Source organism: Schistocerca piceifrons, chromosome 9, assembly GCF_021461385.2.
Source record: "Schistocerca piceifrons isolate TAMUIC-IGC-003096 chromosome 9, iqSchPice1.1, whole genome shotgun sequence".
NCBI classification, from domain to species: Eukaryota; Metazoa; Arthropoda; class Insecta; order Orthoptera; family Acrididae; genus Schistocerca; species Schistocerca piceifrons.
In genome coordinates, this window is record NC_060146.1 from 201,412,189 (window position 1) to 201,435,190 (window position 23,002).

A 23,002-nucleotide genomic window follows, 5' to 3' on the forward strand; every position below is an offset into this window, starting at 1 on the left:
CTCTTGAGGTGGAAAAGTAGGATTAGATGCACTGGCAGAATGGAAATTGCAAGTCTGAACAAGAGGCATCTTTGAATAACTCAGTCGGTAACAGTGTTGCCCACAAAAGATCAGAGTTTGAGACCCTCTCCAGCATACAGTTTTAACCTATTGGAAAGTTCCCATTGAGATTTTATTTCTATTTCCCTTTGTGGACTAAATTTCACTCTTTGCTTGATCTGTCTGTGCTATTAAACAGTATTAATTCCCCTATAGCAAAATAACTGATGATGGTCGAAGTAGAGAGGACATAAAATGTAGACCGGCAATGGCAAGGAAAGCGTTTCTGAAGAAGAGAAATTTGTTAACATCGAGTATAGATTTAAGTGTCAGGAAGTCGTTTTTGAAAGTATTTGTATGGAGTGTAGCCATGTATGGAAGTGAAACATGGACAATAGATAGTTTGGACAAGAAGAGAATAGAAGCTTTCGAAATGTGGTGCTACAGCAGAATGCTGAAGATTAGATGGGTAGATCACATAACTAATGAGGAGGTATTGAATAGAATTGGGGAGAAGAGGAGATTGTGGCACAACTTGACTAGAAGAAGGGATCGGTTGGTAGGACATGTTCTGAGGCATCAAGGGATCACCAATTTAGTATTGGAGGGCAGCGTGGAGGGTAAAAATCGTAGAGGGAGACCAAGAGATGAATACACCAAGCGGATCCAGAAAGATGTAGGTTGCAGTAGGTACTGGGAGATGAAGAAGCTTGCACGGGATGGAGTAGCATGGAGAGCTGCATCAAACCAGTCTCAGGACTGAAGACCACAACAACAACAACAACAACAACAATTCCCCTATCTGAAGTAGGTGTTAATTTATTACTTTTTAATTAAGAGGCAATTACTTATTTCAGTCATCTGATATTCCAGTTGTACTAATTTTTTAGCAATTTTAGACTGCACTCTAAACTTCTTAAATTATCATAGATAATCATTAAATAAATATTTTTACTGAAGATTTATCAATAGTCGGTGTTAAAAATTTATGACTTCCTCCACAAATTTCTGAACATTGAATTAGTTTGGACAATTTATTGTGAATTTTCCTTGATTTAATCTTCCTGGCGTTGCAGCAGTTGTCACTCCTTGTGGTGGTATCACTCAGGAATGTAATATGTCTGGTGCTCTGGTTACAGTTTAGACTTCTGTATTTATATGTAAAATTGTGTGGTTATCTAATTCTAGTGATCCAAACCCATCAGTTTCTAGAGTTCTTTCTGGCTTTACGTCAGTATCAAATTTAAAATCTAAAAAATCTGAAATTCATAACTCCAGTATCATTGTCGTCCTATAGTTTTAACTGTGATTGTTGCATCAGCAGAGTCATCTAATATATATAATAGTTGTAGTGATGGTAAAACAGTAAAAAATAATATAATGGCAGATAGAGCTGTTCAGAGGGTTTGAATTAAATGATTATGAAGCATTTTTTGGTTTGTGTAACCGATAACTAAGGACATAACGTACCATTATTCTCATTAATAATAATATAACTATCATCTGGTCATCAAAGAATGATAATTACTCCATTAATGATGATGATCCACATTGTGATGATGCAGTTTATCATGTTGCCATTAGTTTCCTAATACAAGGTCACATCTTTATTTGTAAAGATTAACTGTACATCTATTAGGCGCACTACAAATGTAGTTGTGTGGACATGTTGGGAATGTGGATCTCACGGGGTGCGTGCAAGGGATAAGTCCCTGCAGATGCACTATCCTCTGTGCCCGCGGTGGCTCAGATGGATAGAGCGTCTGCCATGTAAGCGGGAGATCCCGGGTTCGAGTCCCGGTCGGGGCACACATTTTCAACATGTCCCCAATGAAGTACATCAACGCCTGTTTGCAGCTAGGGTGTCCATTTAATTATCATTTCATAACTGTACTGTACCAATCTGCCATATTAAAATGTAGAAATTAATGGAAGTTCTGAATAACTGTTTCTTGTTGGAGGGTTGTTTTTCATTCTATTGATCTATTACATTAGCTCAGAATATAACTGCATGGCTTGTAATCATGGTTTGTAATATTATTTTGATAATAATAATAATCCCAACAATTGAAATGCTAGGCCCAATAGTTGACAATATAATTATTTGTAAATAGGCATGTGTATCATCTGAGTATCATTGAGGCATACATGCTAATCCTAGGATGTGCTGGGGAAATAATGCTAACTCTATTCTATTAAATATCACTGTGAATAGCGTTTTCAGTCATATGTTCTTTATAGTTAATCTTGCAAATAAGAGATGTCATTGGGTGACACCTCTTATATTTACAAATACTGCTCCTATAGATAATACATAGTCAAAGTGTACAGCAATGTACCAACTGTGGTATAAAACAATTTCAAGAGATGAATTTTCTGGTACCAGACCTATTAACCCTCCAGTTGTAAATGTAGAGAATTAATCCAAGTGCTCATAAAATAGGGAATTAAATTTTAACTTTGTTCTTTAAAATGCAACTAATCATCTTAATTCCTGTTTTGGTATGGCAATAATTTCTGTTACTGATGTAATAGTGTACTCCTCTATCAATGTATGTAGCTACTGTAAGCGTGTGATGTGCTCATACGATAAATTCTGTTAACCCAATTGAAAACTTAGCAATATCTACTCCTAATGTTCCAAAACATACTATTTTTCCACTTTCTTGTTGGCATCATTTACTTTCTGAGTACTCTCATAGTTTAGCAAAGTACACAACCTGTTTCTGTAGAGATGGAAAAAGTAAGACAGATGTAATAGCAGAGCAGAAATTTAAGTCTGAAAGAGAGGCATGATTATATGAACAAGTTGGTAACACTAGTGCGCACAGAAGACAAAAATTTATGTCTCACTTGTGCTCGGAGTTTTAATCTGGTGGAAAATCTCCATTGAGATTTTATTTCTGTTTCTTTTTGTGAGTGCCGTCTGAGCCTTTCCTCAAATACATAGATCATACTGCCTGTTTTTCTTAGGACACAATGGCTCCAGTGAGGAGGACAAAACGCCCATACGTCCGCAGGGCCGTGCCTGCCGTCACAGCGAGGGTGCGGAGCCCCGGTGAGAAGCAGGAGTACCAGTGCTCGCAGTGCAACAAGATGTTCCACAGCCACTACCGCCTGGAGACCCACGAAAGGATGCACAAGGAGGGGGGACTCTTCCCTTGCATGTACTGCCCCAAGTGCTTCACACGTGAGAACGCACTCAAGACTCACCTTCTCAAGCATAATGGTAAGTCGTATTTGTGGAATCTTTCATCATTTCTCAGTAGAACAGTTTGATATGTAATGTTGAAAAACAGACAAACTGTGTGGTTTTTTTTTTTTTTTTTCAAATGCACTGTCTGACAAAAAGTTAAGCACCAAGAGGACATGGTTGGATGTCAACATAACTACATACTCGTACACACTATCAGTGGGTGTGTAAACAATTGGAGTTGCAATTCTCTCTGATAGGGAGTGTGGCTATCAGAGTGAATTCGTGTTGTTTATGTTTAGTGTTGTTACCAGGGCTGGTAGGGTATGTAAGGGGATTGAACAGTGTTGTGTGTTGATTGATCATTGTGAAGGACAGGACACAGATATGCCACGTTCTCATGTGAGACAGCTTTTTTGGTACATGACAAATTTTGAGAGAGAGACCTAATTGTGGGTCTCCACTTGGCCAGCAGGTCAAATTGTACAATATTCAGATTTTTGTGGCAGTTGGATGTGACAGAGGCTTGAAGTTGGGCAATGTGGAAACATGAGAGCAAGCATACTCATTGTCAAGGTTCCGGTTGTCCAAGTCTGATCACCATAAGGTAGGATCACTGTATTGTACACCGAGGCTATTGCAAACCCTTTACTTCTGCACATGACATCTGAGGTAGCAGTTGAGGGAACTCTGATGGCACAACAGTATGTCACAGACATCCTACACCCTCATGTGTTACCACTCGTGCGACCGTATTGTGCTGTTTTTCAACAGGACAATACTCTAAACAAAACAACAAGTTTACTGTTACCAGTTACTGTTTATCTATCTCCACGACAAGTTTCAAAGGTTTAAACCTCCATCATCATGTGGATTTATGTTTGTTAGTATGACATTTGTGTGTGTGTTGTGTTATGATTTTTGGAGGAACTTGTGGAACTGTCTAGTGGAGAAACAAAACACTATTTGAGAACATGGTTTTGGGTTTCTTTTGACAAAAAATTAAACATGTATCTAATGGTAAACATAAAATAAGTAAAATAAAGTACCTCCAGTTGTCACAGGTTCCTTTCACTGTTGTAACAAATGGTTCAAATGGCTCTAAGCACTATGGGACTTAACTGCTGAGATCATCAGCCCCTAGAACTTAGAACTACTTAAACCTAACTAACCTAAGGACGTCACACACATCCATGCCCGAGGCAGGATTCAAACCTGCAACCGTAGCAGTTTCGCGGTTCCAGACTGTAGCGCCTAGAACTGCACGGCCACTCCGGTCGGCCTGTCGTAACACATCACATGTACACTGTCATGTGATGTGCCTTGTACAACTACTGTGACATAGTGCCGGCCTTTTTTACTCATAGAAGATGCTGCAAATGGCCACTGTTTACATCCATGCAGCACTACATCCTATTTGTCAAACTGGAGACATGCATAGCAGTTCTGAGTGAGCGATAGCAGCAGTAGTATTTTCAGCATTCTGCTGTAGCTCTTCCAGTGTGTGAGGATTATTTGAATACACGCCACAGGTAAATATCACAAGGAGAGAGATTAGGCAATCGAGATGGCCAGGAGATTGCACTGTCTCTGCTGATTGTCTTCTCTCCGTGGAACACCGTACGCACTTGTCACAAGGTTGTCAAGGTAGTGTCTACTGTTGATCTGTCTTGCTGAAAATATCCCTACAGTCAGTCACATTCTGTGAGTTGATCCACATATGGATTAATCAGTTTCTGGACATACTGCACAGCACTGACAGTTTCATGAAAGAATTGCATTATGATGCAGACAGCAGACATTGCATACCAAATACCAGTCTTAAGATTATGCAGCATCTCTTAAAATTAATAAGGGAGATTTTCTCATGCATAATTATGCATGTTCCACGAGCTCTTCGCCCCCATGAACTATGGACCTTGCCGTTGGTGGGGAGGCTTGCGTTCCTCAGCGATACAGATGGCCGTACCGTAGGTGCAACCACAACGGAGGGGTATCTGTTCAGAGGCCAGACAAACGTGTGGTTCCTGAAGAGGGGCAGCAGCCTTTTCAGTAGTTGCAGGGGCAACAGTCTGGATGATTGCCTGATCTGGCCTTGTAACACTAACCAAAACGGCCTTGCTGTGCTGGTACTGCGAACGGCTGAAAGCAAGGGGAAACTACAGCCGTAATTTTTCCCGAGGGCATGCAGCTTTACTGTATGATTAAATGATGATGGTGTCCTCTTGGGTAAAATATTCCGTAGGTAAAATAGTCCCCCATTCGGATCTCCGGGCAGGGGCTACTCAGGAGGACGTCGTTATTAGGAGAAAGAAAACCGGAATTCTAGGGATCGGAGCGTGGAATGTCAGATCCCTTAATCGGGCAGGTAGGCTAGAAAATTTAAAAAGGGAAATGGATAGGTTAAAGTTAGATGTAGTAGGTATTATTGAAGTTCGGTGGCAGGAGGAACAAGACTTTTGCTCAGGCAAAATCAAATAGGGTTAATGCAGGAGCAGGTTTAATAATGAAGAAAAAAAGCTACTACAAACAGCATAGTGAACGCATTATTGTGGCCAAGATAGACTCAAAGCCCATGCCTACTACAGTAGTACAAGTTTATAAGCCAACTAGCTCTGCAGATGATGAAGAAATAGATGAAATGTATGACGAGATAAAGGAAATTATGCAGGTAACAAAGGGAAACAAAAATTTAATAGTCATGGGTGACTAGAATTTGAGAGTAGGATAAGAGAGAGAAGGAAACATAGTAGGTGAATAGGGATTGGGGGTAAGAAATGAAAGAGGAAGCTGTCTGGTAGAATTTTGCACGGAGCGTAACTTAATTGTAGGTAACACTTGGTTCAAGAATCATGAAAGAAGGTTGTATACATGGAAGAAGCGTGGAGATACTAGAAGGCTTCACATAGATTATATAATGGTAAGACAGAGATTTAGGAACCAGGTTTTAAATTGTAAGACATTTCCAGGGGCAGATGTGGACTCTGACCACAATCTATTGGTTATGAACTGTAGATTAAAACTGAAGAAACTGCAAAAAGGTGGGAATTTAAGGAGATGGGACCTGGATAAACAGACTAAACCAGAGGTTGTACAGAGTTTCGGGGAGAGCATAAGGGAACAATTGACAGGAATGGGGGAAAGAAATACAGTAGCAGAAGAATGGGTAGCTCTGAGGGATGAAGTAGTGAAGGCAGCAGAGGATCAAGTAGGTAAAAAGACGAGGGCTTGTAGAAATCCTTGGGTAACAGAAGAAATATTGAATTTACTTGATTAAAGGTAAAAATATAAAAATGCAGTAAATGAAGCAAGCAAAAAGGAATACAAACGTCTCAAAAATGAGATCGACAGGAAGTGCAAAATGGCTAAGCAGGGATGGCTAGAGGACAAATCTAAGGATGTGGAGGCTTATCTCACAAGGGCGATGTACTTGAGGATAATATTATGGAAATGGAAGAGGATGTAGATGAAGATGAAATGGCAGATATGATACTGTGTGAAGAGTTTGACAGAGCACTGAAAGACCTAAGTCGGAACAAGGCCCCGGGAGTAGGCAACATTCCATTAGGTCTACTGACAGCCTTGGGAGAGCCAGTGCTGACAAAATTCTACCATCTGGTGAGCATATTGTATGAGACAGGCAAAATACCCTCAGACGTCAAGAAGAATATAATAATTCCAATCCCAAAGAAGGCAGGTGTTGACAGATGTAAAAATTACCGAACTATCAGTTTAGTAAGTCACAGCTGCAAAATACTAATGCGAATTCTTTATAGACGAATGGAAAAACTGGTAGACGCTGACCTCAGGGAAGATCAGTTTGGATTCCGAAGAAATATTGGAACACGTGAGGCAATACTGACTCTACGACTTATCTTAGAAGATAGATTAAGGAAAGGCAAACCTAGGTTTCTAGCATTTGTAGACCTAGAGATAGCTTTTGACAATGTTGACTGGAATACTGTCTTTCAAATTCTAAAGGTGGCGGGGGTAAAATACAGGGAGCAAAAGGCTATCTACAATTTGTACAGAAACCAGATGGCAGTTGTAAGAGTCGAGGGGCATGAAAGGGAAGCAGTGGTTGGGAAAGGAGTGAAACAGGATTGTAGCCTCGCCCCAATGTTATTCAATCTGTATATTGAGTAAGCGGTAAAGGAAACAAAAGAAAAATTCAAAGTAAGTATTAAAATCCATGGAGAAGAAATAAAAACTATGAGGTTCGCCGATGACATTGTAATTATGTCAGAGACACAAAGGACTTGGAAGAGCAGTTGAACGGAATGGACAGTGTCTTGCAAGGAGGATATAAGATGAATATTGACAAAAGCAAAATGAGGATAATGGAATGTAGTCGAATTAAGTCGGGTGATGCTGAGGGAATTAGATTAGGAAATGAGACACTTAAAGTAGTAAAGGAGTTTTGCTATTTGGGGAGCAAAATAACTGATGATGGTCGAAGTAGAGAGGACATAAAATGTAGACCGGCAATGGCAAGGAAAGCGTTTCTGAAGAAGAGAAATTTGTTAACATCGAATATAGATTTAAGTGTCAGAAAGTTGTTTCTGAAAGTATTTTTATAGGAGTGTAGCCATGTATGGAAGTGAAACAAGGACAATAAATAGTTTGGACAAGAAGAGAATAGAAGCTTTCGAAATGTAGTGCTACAGAAGAATGCTGAAGATTAGATGGGTAGATCACATAACTAATGAGGAGGTATTGAATAGAACTGGGGAGAAGAGGAGTTTGTGGCACAACTTGACTAGAAGAAGGGACCGGTTGGTAGGACATGGTCTGAGGCATCAAGGGATCATCAATTTAGTATTGGAGGGCAGGGTGAAGGGTAAAAATTGTAGAGGGAGACCAAGAGATGAATACACTAAGCAGATTCAGAAGGATGTAGGCTGCAGTAGGTACTGGGAGATGAAGAAGCTTGCACAGGATAGAGTGAGAGCTGCATCAAACCAGTCTCAGACTGAAGACCACAACAACAACAACTCTTTATGTTTTACAGTTTGCTATAATTTCGCTATAAATACATCACGTTTGTTGACCGAGTAAGAAATTTGGGAAGCTCAACAGGAAGAAATTGCACAGTAGCCCCCTTGCACTTTTTTCTTAGGGGTATAATTATACATTATGTGATAATTATTTTAAAATTGGTAATCTGTTAAAAAACTGAAGTAAATGTGAAAATAAATTTTGATGATTGGTCTTTTCTTAGTTTGTATTACTCTTGAAGATACATCAGTTACATATGTGCTAGTAATGATTTAAATAACAGTGTAAATGCCCAGTTTCCTAGATCTGGTATTCTTCTAAGTAGCTGATCTCCCAAAGTGTTAATCATTATTCTCTGCAATCACAGAAACAGAATTTATAATTGCATAATGAGAATATTTAAAAATGTTGTGCATACATAGATACAAAAACATTTTACATAATGTAATTCAAAAATAATTCAGTGTTCCAGAGCAAGATTAAGCTAAATAGTTATGTTGAGGTACATCTTTGCCAATGAAATATTGTTTAAATGCTTCACACATTTCATATACTCTCCTTAAAGACCGATTAAAATGGAGGATACATTTGTCAACATCTTTATCATCATCTTTCTTGTACTGGTTAGTTTTGCTATCCACTCATAGAGACTTGCTCTCACTTATTCCTTCAGTATCGGTGACAATGCTATGTAGTTGGAAACAATAGTATCAACATGTCCAGGATAAAATTGAATCTCTGTCTTCAGATATCTCTTATCTGCTTACAAGGATTCCAAAGACATATTCAGTTGCTCATCTGGCTCTAGACAGGAGGTAATTGAAGATTTCCTTTTCATGATCCATATTGTGTCCAGTATGATATGCCCTCATCAAGTATTCATTCAGAGGCTATCCTTGATTGCCAAGCAGTATATGAAATCGAGAGTGCCTTCTGTTCCTGGCAGTGGATTGCTGAGTTATTATTCAGCACAGTATTTTCCAAGTGGTGATAAAGAGAAGTATCTGCAAAGACGCTTTTGTCACTCTGACTCCCATATGCTTGTATATTCACTGTTATAAATCTTTAGGTGACGTTTGCAATGCCTTGAAGGTTGATAGGGAAGTACTGTTTGTCTTATGTGGATGCATTTGTCATCAGTGCTTTATATGCACTTGGGAAAATTCCCCTGCCACCCGTAATCATTCACAATTTTGTAAATATCTTCTGTAGTCCGAAAAGGCATGTGTTTTGTTTGCAATTTCACCCAGATGGCTTCATATGTTTCATAAGCAATGCTGGTGATTGTATGTAGTGTTCTTCTGAATGATAATGCCAATGATCTGAAGGCTATTCCTGTAGAAAGTTACCTGAAATAGAATTTTGTTTATGTCACTAAGTATCTTGGGTGAAAGTGCAGATGGGTTAAGAGGTGCAGTTATCATGAATGATACGTTAATAATGTGTGCTGTGCTTCCATTGGCTGCCTCTAACATGACAAAACATTAACATATCCACACAGAATCAAGAAAGCCACAATACTTTTCTTCACCCATCTGCACTTTAGCTATCTCTTTTTATTGTGTTACCATTTTACAAATGTTTGTGTGAACAGTTTGATAAAAACTGGTTTATCATGTGTGTGTATTTAGCTTCCAGAGTGAAAGCAAAATGGCAGAATTTAAGGTGCATACCAATGTGAGCTTCTGAAAGATAATTTGTCAACAGGTTCACCATCATTGGGCAGTGATTCTAAACGGAAGTACTTCCACAAAATACACTTTTTAAAAGACACACATGCTTCAAAGCATCTTGTTGGAAATGTTTCAAAACCCCAGAGAACCGATGCAACACACTCAGTGGTCGACGAGACAGATGTACGAGATGCATTGTATAATGAAGGAACACAACTGGAAGAGGATTCATTTTCAGAACAAGCTGATGATGAAAGAACCCACTGTTTAACTCCAGACAAATGTATTATGGCACAAAAACTGCCAAAATTGGCAAAAAAAATTCGTCGAAAGAAAGGAGATCCAATTTACAATCTAATACAATTGGAGAAAACTAAGCTAGTATACCTAGAAGCTATGACTTCCAAGAATCAAAAGTGTGAAGAGTATGGTGAAGACTATTTCTTTCTCATGAGTTTATTACCACATTTACGTGCAATACCACAGCACCTGAAATTAATCACTAGAAAGGAGTTGGAACGGGTCTTAATTGAAAACCTGGCTACTTATCAGCAACTCCCACACTCATGATGTGGTTCATCACACCCTGCCACCTCATCACCAACTCTGTCTGGCCTGGAACACGTGAGACGCATCAATATTTCTGATGTTTAGGACTGCCAGAATTCAGGAACAGTACTTACTGTATATCAGGTAAAAAATTCTGGGTCATACAGTGTCACACATTTCTTAACTGTGGACCAATGAGGAGTATCTAACTTGTACATTTAGAATTTGTTTGTAAATTTTACATTGAGAAATAATTTGTAAATTGTAACTGTAATTAGATATGTTTAATAAAAATTGTTCCATTCCATTGTAATTTGAAATCTGTAATATTTTTTGTTTATTTAATGTGAGAGATAATATGTTAACCTTAAGTGAATTAAAATTTTTTATCTACAATTAACTGACTGTGTAAACTGACATTTGCAGATTATTTGTGAGCAAATTCAGTTAAATAGTTGTATTCTGCTCATAATATTATAGGTGTAATGTAAGATACTCTACTGAACACTACTCCAGAAGTGATACAAAGAAACATTTACAGAGCAACATCAATTTTTTGGACTGGATATTAAATAGTATGCATAAAAACAAGTTGTTGTTCAAATACTTAAAGATGTGTTATTGTGTCATGTCCAAAAATGTGTTTAATGCAAACAGAGCAATATCAACTTTTCCAAATATTAAATTTTCATCTCTGTGTTCCCACATTGTTTTCTGAGGTTCTCTCTTTACCTGTCTAGCTGTCTGCATTAATTAAAGTCAAATAATTATTAATAAAATTTCTTCATTTTCACAGCTGTCTCTGTCATGCACAGCATTATGCAAAATAACAAAGATTTTTACAGTATCTACAGAAAAATCTTGATCCAAGTTCAGAGGTCTTTGTAAAATCCACTATTTGTTGCTCAGTGTGCCAAGGCACACTTTACGTGGCTTCAAGCTAATGAAAGACAGTAACTGAAAATTCTATTATAAGAAGGAAAGTTGCTACTCACCATATAGCGGAGATGCTGAGTCGCAGATAACCACATCAAAAAGACTCACAATTAAATCTTTTGGCCACTGGCCTTCGTCAACAATAGAGACACACACACACACACACACACACACACACACACGACTGCAGTCTCAGGCAACTATTGCCTGAGACTGCTGTTGTGTGTGTGAGTTGCGTTTGTGTGAATGTATGTGTGCGCGTATGTGTGTCTGTTGTTGACAAAGGCCAGTGGCAAAAGCTTTAATTGTGAGAGGCTTTTTTGTTGTGCCTATCTGTGACTCAGCATCTCCTCTATATGGTGAGTAGCAACTTTCCTGCTCATAATACTGTTACATTCCATTCTAGATTTTCCATTGTTTGATTTTAACTGAAAATTACCTTTGCCACTGTCGGCATATCCCTACATATTGTTGAGTAAGGTGCCTGTGCAGTGCAAAAGCCTCATACTCATGGAAAAAGTTATCTCATGGCATGTTGTATCAGGAAGACATTTCTCTTCAGGAATGTCCAGTTTTTTATTTACTAGTGTTTTCCACTTGGAACTTGGCTTTGAATATGTTTGAGTGAGAATCTTTTCCATAACTTTCAATACTGACATATATGAACTGATGATCTGAATCTGCCACTGCCGTCAACACTATGGACAAATATCCTTTGTAGTTGGAATACATCAAATTTGACGGGTTCACAGTTCGAATACATTTATCATCAATAGCTCCAGTGCAATGTGGAAAATTTTCTTCCAGTAAGAAATAATTGTGAGCAGTTGTTTTGTGTAAGTCTTCCTTTAAACCAGGCTAAGTTTATGGACAATAATTACAATTTTTGAAGAAAGGAGCTGGTGGACGACCTACAAAAGACGGCATATCAATCCGTAATGAACAGTCTGTAGATGCTCATTGTGACACTGACTCTCGCAGAGAGGAAGATAATGAATTCAAGAAAAAAAAAACTGAAAAGAAGATAAAATTGTAAAACAGATCCTGTGGAACTGGAGGTGATCAACCTTTTTAAACAAAAAGCAGATCATCAATATGTATCTTTTTTCAGAGGCATTATTCCATTTTTAGAGATATTTGACAATAATGAGGTAGTGAAATTTCATCTAAGTGTGCTTCAGATCATGGCAAATGTTACAAACAAAGAGGGTATCAAGAAGTATTAGTGAAGCTGTAAGTGTTTCGCAGCTTGGACAGACACCAACTTCATCTACTCCTGTTCATACTTCCTACCAGCTACTTCAGCTTTCCAACAACACTACCAATGAACAGATGTCTACAGCAGTTGGAATCCCTCAGTACTGCAGCATTGTAGGTTTGCAGCATTCACGACCAAGTTGCAATCCACCAAAGTTGCAAGACATATGCTTGTTACAATTTTGCTAATCGACAAATGGTACATTTTGTTTGAAATTCTGTATTTTTGTGATTCCTTCTTTAACAGTATTAAATATAAATAAATGAACAAATTGCTTTTGAAATTTTTGAATTGAATTTTTCTTTATTCCTCTGTTCGTGCAGTTGTTATCTAATGAATTATGATGTTCCAAGTACAAATCATTAAGACCTTGCCACATACTGAAATAGTATTTTTATTTCACATACTTGATAGTGACAGCCATCATTAGTATAGACTGAGTAGATTCCCTGAAGGATGAATTCTTGGATCATAACAAATCCTCAAGTGCCCATGTAGTTCATCGAATGCTGATACACTTGTTCAAAAGTACTGGAATTATTTCTCAGAATCACTATAGAGATCTGGAAATAGGCTGTGAAACACCACACATTTGCTACTTTTTAAATTAATTAGTTGAATTCACTGTGTTTTGTTTCTCCTTCTTTATCTTGAATGACATAAATTAAAAATCATGCTAGCATCTGTTCATGTTCCATTTTGCTGGGACTATGGTGAAATGTGGGAGTAATAAAATGAAGGGAGCTATATTGCCTTGCCATACCATGCACTTCTGTATTTAGAAAAAATAATTTTGAAGAAAAGTGGAAGCTTCATATTGTCATCCAGAAAAGTTAAATATTCACTGAAATCCTTATAAAAAATGCAAATTTTGTGGAAAGATATGTTTTAGAATGAAACATTAAGCATGTATCGGGTGCTATACAAATTCAGGGTATCAAACACATCAATTGTTTCCCCTGAGGCAGTTACATTTCATTCAAATCTTATCCTTAATTTTTTATTTGTATTGTTTGTCATTGTTATTTTGTAAATGCATTTATTTTTGTTGTGAGAAAAATTTGCTTGGAAAAATTTTATATTTGAATCAAATAGTAGGTCAATTGAGGAGTTTTAGACATGCCAGTATAGAAAAAATTTGTCTGAAATGCTAACAGATAGGAAGGCAACTGATCTAGAACTTCACATACAAGGGATGAGTATAGTAAAAGCAGGAATTGCCCTCATCCTCTGTAGCTTGCTCATTATGACTTCCTTTCTGTTGACAGGTGAAAAGCCATTTGTGTGCACACAGTGTGGGAATCGGTTCCGCAACAAGCACAATCTGACAGTGCATATTCGGCTGCACACTGGAGAACTACCGCACGAATGCAAAATATGTGGCAAGCGTTTCCGTATCAAGTGCTCGCTCACTGTTCATATGCTGGAACATGCTGGTGAAACGCCCTACAAGTGTGCCGTCTGCAACAAAGGGTTAGTTAATTCAGCAATGGCCTCGCTCTTTACTTCATCGTGATGGTCATTTAGTGTGTTTCATACCAAGCTTTCCTAAGTCTGAACTGTGTTAGTGACGACATAATTTACCTATCAGCAATATATATTTCATAAATACTGTGAAGTAAGAGTGAGTCATATACAGAGACAAAATATAAATAGATTGTTTGATAAATGTGATGGAAAATGAGGTGAACCTTTCTTTTAGAACACAAAAAAAACAAAAAAAAAAAAAAAAAACGCTTTATATCTGAATATAATATCCGTCCATGACTGTGCATTTGATCCAGTTCAAACAACATGTAAGTGTTACAGAAGAGCTTTAGGAACTCAAATGGGACTTGCTGGAGGCAATGCGATGTGGTGTGCTTTTGTTTTTTGTTTTTTTTTTAGAAACTCTATTGAGAAAATTTAGAGAATGGGCTTAATAAGGAGAAACTTATGTCAGATGAGGCATTTATCTTTGTCATGAGTCAGTGCAATCATAAAAACATATTTATAAAACAGAATGAAAAAAAAAAAAAAATCTAGCAGCCCACCTCTGAATCGCTTTGATGTCTTCCTTCAATCCAACCTGGTACAAATTCAAAAGACTCAAGCAGTACTCAAGAATAGGTCACACTAGGGTCTTATGTGCAGTCTCATTTGCACGTGAACAATTCTTTCCTAAAATTCTCCCAATAAACCGAAGTTGACCATTCGCCTTCCCTACAACAGTTCCCATATACTTGTTCCATCTCGTATCGCATTGCAACATTATGCCCAGATATTTAAATGACTTGACTGTGTCAAGCAGGACACTAGAAATACTGTATCTGAACATTATAGGTTTGACCTTCGTACTTAACCACATTAACTTAAATTTTTCCACATTTAGGGCTAGCTTCCATTCATCACAACTAGAAATTTTGTCTAAGTCATCTTGTATCTCCCTGCAGTCACTAAACTTCAACACCTTATCATACATTGTGGCATTATCAGCAGACAGCTGCAGCTTGCCACCCATCCTGTCCCAAAATCATTTTTGTGTATAGAGAACAACAGCAATCCTATCGCACTTCCCTGGGGCATTCCTGATGATACACTTGTCTCTGATGAACACTCATTGTCGAGGACAACATATTGAGTTCTCTTAGTTACAAAGTCTTCGAGCCACTCATGTATCTGCGAACTTATTCCGTAGGAAATCTAGAAATATGGAATCTGTCTGTTACCCTTCATCTGTAGTTTACAGTATATCATGTGAGAAAAGGACAAGCTGTGTTTCGCACGAGGGATGCTTTCTAAAACTGTACTGATTCATGGACATAAGCTTCTCAGTCTCAAGAAAATTTATTAAATTCAAACTGAGAATATGTTCAAGGATTCTGCAGCAAATGGAAGTTAGAGATATTGGTCTGTAATTTTGCAGGTCCACTCTTTTACCCTTCTTATATACTGGAGTCACTGCACCTTTTTCCAGTTGCTTGGGACTTCATGCTGGGCGTGAGATTCGTGATAAATGCAACCTAGGTAAGGGGCTAAAGCCATAGGGCACTCTTTGTAAAATCAAACTGGGACTCCATCCTGACCTGGTGATTTATTTATTTTCGAGTATTTCAGTTGTTTCTCTATGCCAGGGGTGTGTATTACTGTCGTCCATACGGCAGGCTGTCCAATGGTTCAAATGACGGTACATTTGTTCAGTTCTCCTATATGAATTATTTCAAGAAGTGGAATTTCGGAACTTGCCATGTGGTTGTAAGAAATTTGTGCAGTAATGTTTTATCTTAATGTGAGGTGCGTAAAGTGTTATTTATACATGGTGGTATATGCAGACTATATAGTGCTTTTCCATGTTGGTTTTACAGTTGGTTGACAATGGCAAGTAGTCGAAATTAGCTAATCACACGATTGAATAAAAGTTGCATTACAGTCTATTACGGACCATGTTTACATTTATTAAACATGTGGAGGCTATGGACCCCCACAAATACAAAATTTTAAAACTACAGCTTTCGTCTTGCTATTTTCAACTACCACACCAGACTGGTCAACAAGTGACTGTATAGAAGCCTTAGACCCACTTAGTGATGTTACATTAGACCATAATTTCCTCGTGTTCTCTGGATCTTTTGCTAAGATGTGACAGTGATAGTTATTGTATGCCTATTTGTAGGTACAAGGTCAGAAATGTGGGCTGCCGAGCTAACTGCTCAAGACAGTTTTCTGAAAACAGACCTACGAATCTCTACTAACTTTTGCTTGTCGTCATCTGTGTGTCCCATTTTAAACTGATAGTGCAACAGCCTCTGCTTCCTCAGCATCCTCCAAATTTCATTATTAAACCATGGCGGGTCTTTTCCATCCTTTAACCACTTACTAGGCACATAACTCTCCAGACTAAGATTTACAATCTGCTTAAACTTTACCCACAATTCCTCTACACCCATCTTACTGGAACTAAGTGATGTGAATTCATTGTCTAAGTGAGATACTAAAAACTGCTTATCTGCTCTGTCTAGCAGAAACACTTTCCTAGCCTTCTTGACTGATTTATTAGCTTTTGTAATCAAAGCTGCTATAATGACATCCAGATCACTAATCCCTGTTTCTATATTGACATTGTCAATAAGGTTCGGCCTATTTGTAACTACAAGGCCTAAAATATTTTCATTGTGTGTGGGCTGCTGAGCTAACTGCTCAAGACAGTTTTCAGAAATGTTCAAAAGCATTTCTCATGACTCTCTGTCTGTAACCCTCACAGTGAATCCATAGACATCCCAGTCTGTACTCAGCAGGTTAAAGTTGCTTCCAACTAGTATTGCAATACCTCCGTATTTACATGCTATTGACTGTTGACTTTCTTTGAATGACAGAATGGGTGGCCGGTAAAAACTTAATTTCACCTACACCTGTTACACGCGACAAGATAACTTCACTGTCACACTTAACTTCAACGTCATCTGTAGCCATTACCTCACCAGCTGACAAAACTCTATTTTCCTTCTTTGGAACACAATTTCACCAACTTTTTCCCATTTTCTTTTTACTGCTGTTTTGACTCTGATGTGTAATGATGGATCCAGGTTCTGTTCAGTGTACCTAATCAGTGTCAAAAAGTAAGAACATAAAGGGAGATATTACTTATGTGTTTAGCAGAACAGTGGTGGCAGTATTTGCTGTGAGCTGTGAAAATGCATGGGGTGTGTTGGCAGCTGGTGTAAGTAGTCAGTGAGAGAGAGAGCAAATAGATGACGTGTTTTATAACAATGACACGAAGCAATTGTATCAGATGCTGTCATGAATATAAAGATGAAACATAGTGTATTTGAAAAATTAGGTTGGTGCATTAAGTTTGCTATAGGTTTATTTATCAATTGTCATTTTTTATTTGCCATTCACTCTTGCTATTTGAGTTTACATATTGTCATTTTGTCATTTGGTGAAAGTGAGTGGAGCTGTGGATGTTACAAAACGGAGTGCCAAGTGGAGAAATCAGAACATTTCTGATACATTCTTCTGTTTGAGTTCAGTAGAGGGGTGACAGCAGCGCAGGCAGCCAGAAACATTTGCACTGTTTATGGGAAATAAATCCATTTGACAGAACACGGCAAGTAAATTGTTTTCTTGTTTTAAGGAGGATCATACCGACATTAGTGATTTTCCACAGTCAGGAAGACCTTCGAGTTTGATGAAGATTGTTTAAACGCATTAATCCACAGTGTTCCACATCAGTGTATTTGAGAACTGGCAGATGTGATACACTGTGGTGGTTCCACCATTGTACGATATTTGCATGCATTGGGGAAGGTTCAAAAATCTGGTGTATGGATACCGCATGCTCTAAGCCAAAATCACAAAAACAGCGGGTGGCTATGTTCACATCTCTTCTTGCTCATCATCAATTGTCTCGTGTACAACACTGATCATTCCTGTCCTGTATTGTTGCTGGTACTGAGAAATGGTGTCATTATTCTAACATGAGGAGAAGAAAGCAATGGTTGAGCCCAAACAAACCACCTATGTGCATCCACAAAAGATAATATTATGCATCTCATGGAACAGCGACAGTGTGATGTACTACAAATTGCTCCCCCGAGGTGTACCAATCACTGCTGATATTTATTGCCGACAACTGAGATGTAGAACAACGATCAGGAAGATTTTGTAAAGTGATGCTACTCCACGATAATGCCCGCCCACATTCTTCTAGACTCACAGAAAACACTATACAGAAGTGGTTGGGAAGTCATTCCATACCTACCTTATTCACCTGATCATGCACCCTCAGATTTTTACCTTTCCCACTCTCTATTGAACAGCCTTCAAGGAATTTCCTTTCTGGCTGAAAATGCAATCTGAATATGCCTTGACGAGATCATCGCCTCAATACCACCCGATTTCCACAGTCGCAGAATCAAAGAGTTGTCCCACCATTGATGACAGACTGTGTAAATAGCAAAGGAGAATATATTATTGATGAACAAAGTCTCTATTGTGTGTATCTGTTGTGTTTATTAAAGTTGTGGAAAAACTCTACAAATTTATGCACCAATCCAATACAAAAGTTACAGAAATAAATTGGTGGCACAATACATACAGCAAAACTATCTGTGTGAAGTAAAGTGAGACATATGTAGCCAGTGACATGTGTTGTTTTCTCAGTAACTAATTCAAATGTTCAGTAATATATTTGAGTGTCTTGTCATAAAGTCACATTCATTGGCTTTGCCAACTGTCAGCCAAACTACCATCTTTCAGTCTAACTATATGAAATGGATAGCTGCTATTCACCATATAGCAGAGATGCTGAGTCACAGATAGGCACAACAAAAAGAACTGTCAGAAAATGAGCTTTTGGCCAACAAGGCACGCAAATGCAACTCAAATGCACATGAGATTGCAGTTGTGTGTGTGTGGGAGGGGGGGGGGGGGGGGGCAGTGTAAGCACGTGCACACACATGCATTCTTCCCCCAGGGGGTCCACAACTCTTTCGTGGATACGTGCGTGGCGAGCACGGGGCCCCGAGCCATTGCAGCCTTCTTTCTCTCCCGGGCTGCATTTCCTTTCCCTTCCCCTCCTTTCCCCTCCATACCCCTTTCCCCTCGCCCTCTCCTCTCCCTCTATTGGTGTCCTTGCTTATGTTGGCCCCCGCTATCCTCCTGGTTCTGTTGGTTTTACACTCTGGCTTTGTTGCGTAATCATCTCCTCCTTTTGGCATTCCTTGGTCCCCCTCTGGGGTTTGACCTCCATTCCAAAATTTCTCTTTCCGTAGTGTGAGCCATTTGGGGAAGAGCACCTTACCTAGTGTCTCCGACGTGTGCCCTCCTAGTATATTCCACCTTTTCTTCTACGTCGTTGTCTGATGCTAGGGTGCATAGCCAGCACGGTAGCCAGCCCGTGTGGTGGGGTCGCTATGTACCCTTTTGGTTGAGCCCCCTGAACACACAGGGATCACACTTCTGATACCTGAGCTGTGACCTCCTCATGCATGCCTTGGAGTGGTTGCTCGTCATCCTGGAGCATCGGAACTCCCGGCAATGGCCGCCGTGCCAGACGGCCCTTGCTGTGGCTGGGTGGCGCCCGTGAGGAGAGCCCCTGATCGGAGTGGGTGGTATCAGGGCGGACGCTATGCAGATGAAACGCATAAGGGTCCAAACCTCTGGCCGCTCTTCTGCGGCCGTCTCTCTGCGTGGTACTGATTCCTCAAGTGCTGCTTCTCTTGCCCCTTCGGCCTTCCCTTCCGTGGCTACCCCCTGGGAGGAGGGTCAGGCCCGTCGTCTAGGGGCAAAACCTTTCCCCCGTTATCTAGTTTGCACCAGGACTGATGGAGATACTTTCACCAGTGTCAAACCTTTATTCTTTGTGGAACACATTGAAGACAAGTTCGGCGAAGTGGAATCCCTGAGCAAGATGCGGTCGGGTTCATTACTGATAAAAACTGCTTCGGCTGCCCAATCTGCGGCCCTTCGTGCCTGTACCCATCTTGGCACAATTCCCGTGTCCATTACCCCTCACCAGTCTCTAAATATGGTACAAGGTGTGATTTTTCACAGAGACCTCATCCTTCAAACTGATGAGGAACTTCGGGACAATCTCGGACGGCGGGGTGTTCACTTTGTTCGGCGTGTTCAGAAGGGTCCTAAAGATAATCGTATTGATACTGGTGCCTTTATCCTGGCCTTTGAAGGGGATACCCTTCCTGAGAAAGTTAAGATTATGGTCTATCGCTGTGATGTGAAGCCGTACATCCCACCTCCGATGCGGTGTTTTAAGTGCTTGCGTTTTGGCCACATGTCTTCTCGCTGTACCCAGGACCCTCTCTGTGGTGACTGTGGACGTCCACTCCATGAGGGGAGTCCCTGTGTTCCCCCTCCTGTATGTGTAAATTGTCATGGTAGTCATTCTCCACGTTCAGCAGATTGCCCAGTCTATAAGAAAGAAAAAAAGATACAGGAGTATAAGTCTCTTGATCGTTTAAGTTACACAGAGGCCCGTAAGAAATATGCACGATTGCACCCTGTGTCCATGACATCTAGTTACGCCTTGGTTACATCTTCATCCCTTCCTCCCCCTTCCTTACCCCCGTCCCGGACCCCTCTCCTTCCCCCCTCCCCTGCGGCTCCCACACCTTCTCCTCTGGGCGCCGCTCCCCCTCCCCAGCCGGAGAAGTGTCCCACTCCTTCGGCGTCTGCCGGTCAAGGGCGCCTCTCCCGGGATGCCCCTTCCCGGCACCTTCCAGGTCAAAGGTCTGCTGCAGCGCGGCGACCGCGAGAGCCGCGGTCTATTGGCCCCCAGGTCGCCCGGTCTCTTTCTGTTCCTGATCTTGCTGCAGCTGGCTCCATTATGCCACACAGCCCTCCTCGATCTCAGCCTGAAAAGAAGAAGAAACATAAGTCCCGGGACAAAGAGCCTCTGGTGTCACCGGAGGTCCCTTCCCCGGCTTCACAACCGGATTCTGATCTGTCGTTTATGGATGTCGCCCCCTCCTTGTCGGTGACAGGTGGGGACCCGGCGGTATGACTGGATTTAGCGTGTTCAGCCCTCATTTAAACCATCGTTCTGTGGTTCTCCAATGGAATTGTAATGGCTACTATCGTCACCTTCCGGAATTGAAATCCCTTCTTTCGTCCTACTCAGCAGCTTGTGTGGTTCTCCAGGAATCTCATTTTACTGATGCTCACTCACCGACCCTCCGTGGGTTCCGTGTTTTCTGTCGAAATCGGGTCGGACCCTTGCGGGCTTCTGGTGGCGTTTGTACGTTGGTCCGTACAGACATTGCTAGCACGTGGATTCCTCTCCAAACTACATTGGAAGCAGTTGCTGTTAGGGTCCACTTAGACTCTGCAGTCACAGTATGCAATCTTTATCTCCCTCCTGACAGGACTCTTACACCTGCTGCCTTAACCACCCTTCTTCAGCAACTTCCTCCTCCCTTCCTCCTCCTTGGGGATTTTAATGCTCATCATCCTTTGTGGGGCAGTGCCTTTCCATCTAGACGAGGTCTTCTTATCGACCAATTTATTGCAGACCACGACCTGTGCCTTCTTAATGATGGCTCCCCTACTCATTTCAGTGCTGGTCATGGTACCTTTTCTGCCATTGATCTTTCTCTTTCTTCTCCCTCTCTCCTCCCTTCATTACACTGGTCGCCACACGACGACCTTTGTGATAGTGACCATTTCCCGTTGATTATCACGCTCCCTTCCCGCTCCCCGATGGAGAGGTTACCTCGTTGGTCTTTCCACCGCGCCGATTGGCCTCTATATACTGCACAGGTCGAGTTTTCTCCCTCTTTGTCGGGTTGTATTGATGACGTCCTACGTGACGTGTCTGACGCGATTGTTCGCGCTGCTAACCTTGCTGTCCCGCGCTCATCTGGACAATTTCGTCGTCGGCAAGTCCCGTGGTGGAGTACGGCCATTGCCATTGCCATCCGTGATCGCCGTCGAGCTTTGCAACACTTTAAGAGGCACCCATCTGTAGCCAGCCTTTCTACCTTTAAGCGCCTTCGCGCTAAAGCCCGTTATTTAATCAAACAGAGCAAGCGGATATGTTGGGAACGATTCGTTTCTTCCCTTGGTTCCACTGTCCCTCTGTCACGGGTATGGGCTACACTTCGCTCTCTCCAAGGTTGCCATCGGCAGTCCACCCTCCCAGGCCTTCACCTCCCAGATGGCATTTGTACGGACCCATTAGTTCTCGCAGAACATCTTGCGACCCATTTTGCAGTGGCATCAGCGTCGGCCTCCTATCCAGCTGCTTTCCTTCATCAAAAACAGCAGGCTGAAGCTGTCACCTTATGTTTCACCACTTGTGAGTCAGAATCTTACAACGAACCTTTCACTGAATGGGAATTTCTTTCTGCTCTATCTGCTTCTCATGATACGGCTCCTGGCCCAGATTCCATTCATAACCAGCTGCTTCAACATCTCAGTGCTCCACAACGGCACCATCTTCTTCGGGTGTTTAACCGTATCTGGCTCCAGGGTGACTTCCCTTCTCAGTGGAGGGATAGCATTGTGGTTCCTGTCCTTAAGCCTGGTCAGAACCCCCTATCTGTTGACAGCTATCGGCCAATTAGTTTGACCAATGTTGGTTGTAAGTTACTTGAACGGCTGGTAGCCCGTCGGCTCACTTGGGTCCTCGAATCTCGGGATCTATTGTCCCCTTACCAGTGTGGCTTTCGAGAGGGACGATCTCCAATCGATCATTTGCTTCGCTTGGAATCCGCAGTTCGGCAGGCTTTTTCCCAGCGCCGCCATTTGGTTGCAGTGTTTTTTGACCTTCGCAAGGCCTATGACACGGCCTGGCGCCATCACATCTTACTAACCCTTCATCAGTGGGGTCTTCGGGGCCCACTCCCGATTTTTATCCGC

At 40.8% G+C, this 23,002-nt stretch overlaps 1 protein-coding gene and 1 non-coding gene across 8 annotated transcripts in view; both read left to right on the top strand.

The window, feature by feature from the left end:
* Positions 1-23,002, top strand: part of LOC124717311 (gastrula zinc finger protein XlCGF57.1-like) — a 119,068-nt gene that overhangs the window by 75,687 nt on the left and 20,379 nt on the right. For all 7 annotated transcript variants that reach the window (XM_047244140.1, XM_047244142.1, XM_047244141.1 and 4 more), the window contains 2 exons: positions 3,013-3,268; positions 13,915-14,119. In XM_047244140.1, coding sequence (XP_047100096.1) covers positions 3,013-3,268; positions 13,915-14,119 — 461 coding nt within the window. The remainder of the gene's footprint in view (positions 1-3,012; positions 3,269-13,914; positions 14,120-23,002) is intronic.
* Trnat-ugu lies at positions 1,774-1,848 on the top strand. Its single transcript has one exon. It is a non-coding gene; the product is annotated as a tRNA-Thr (tRNA).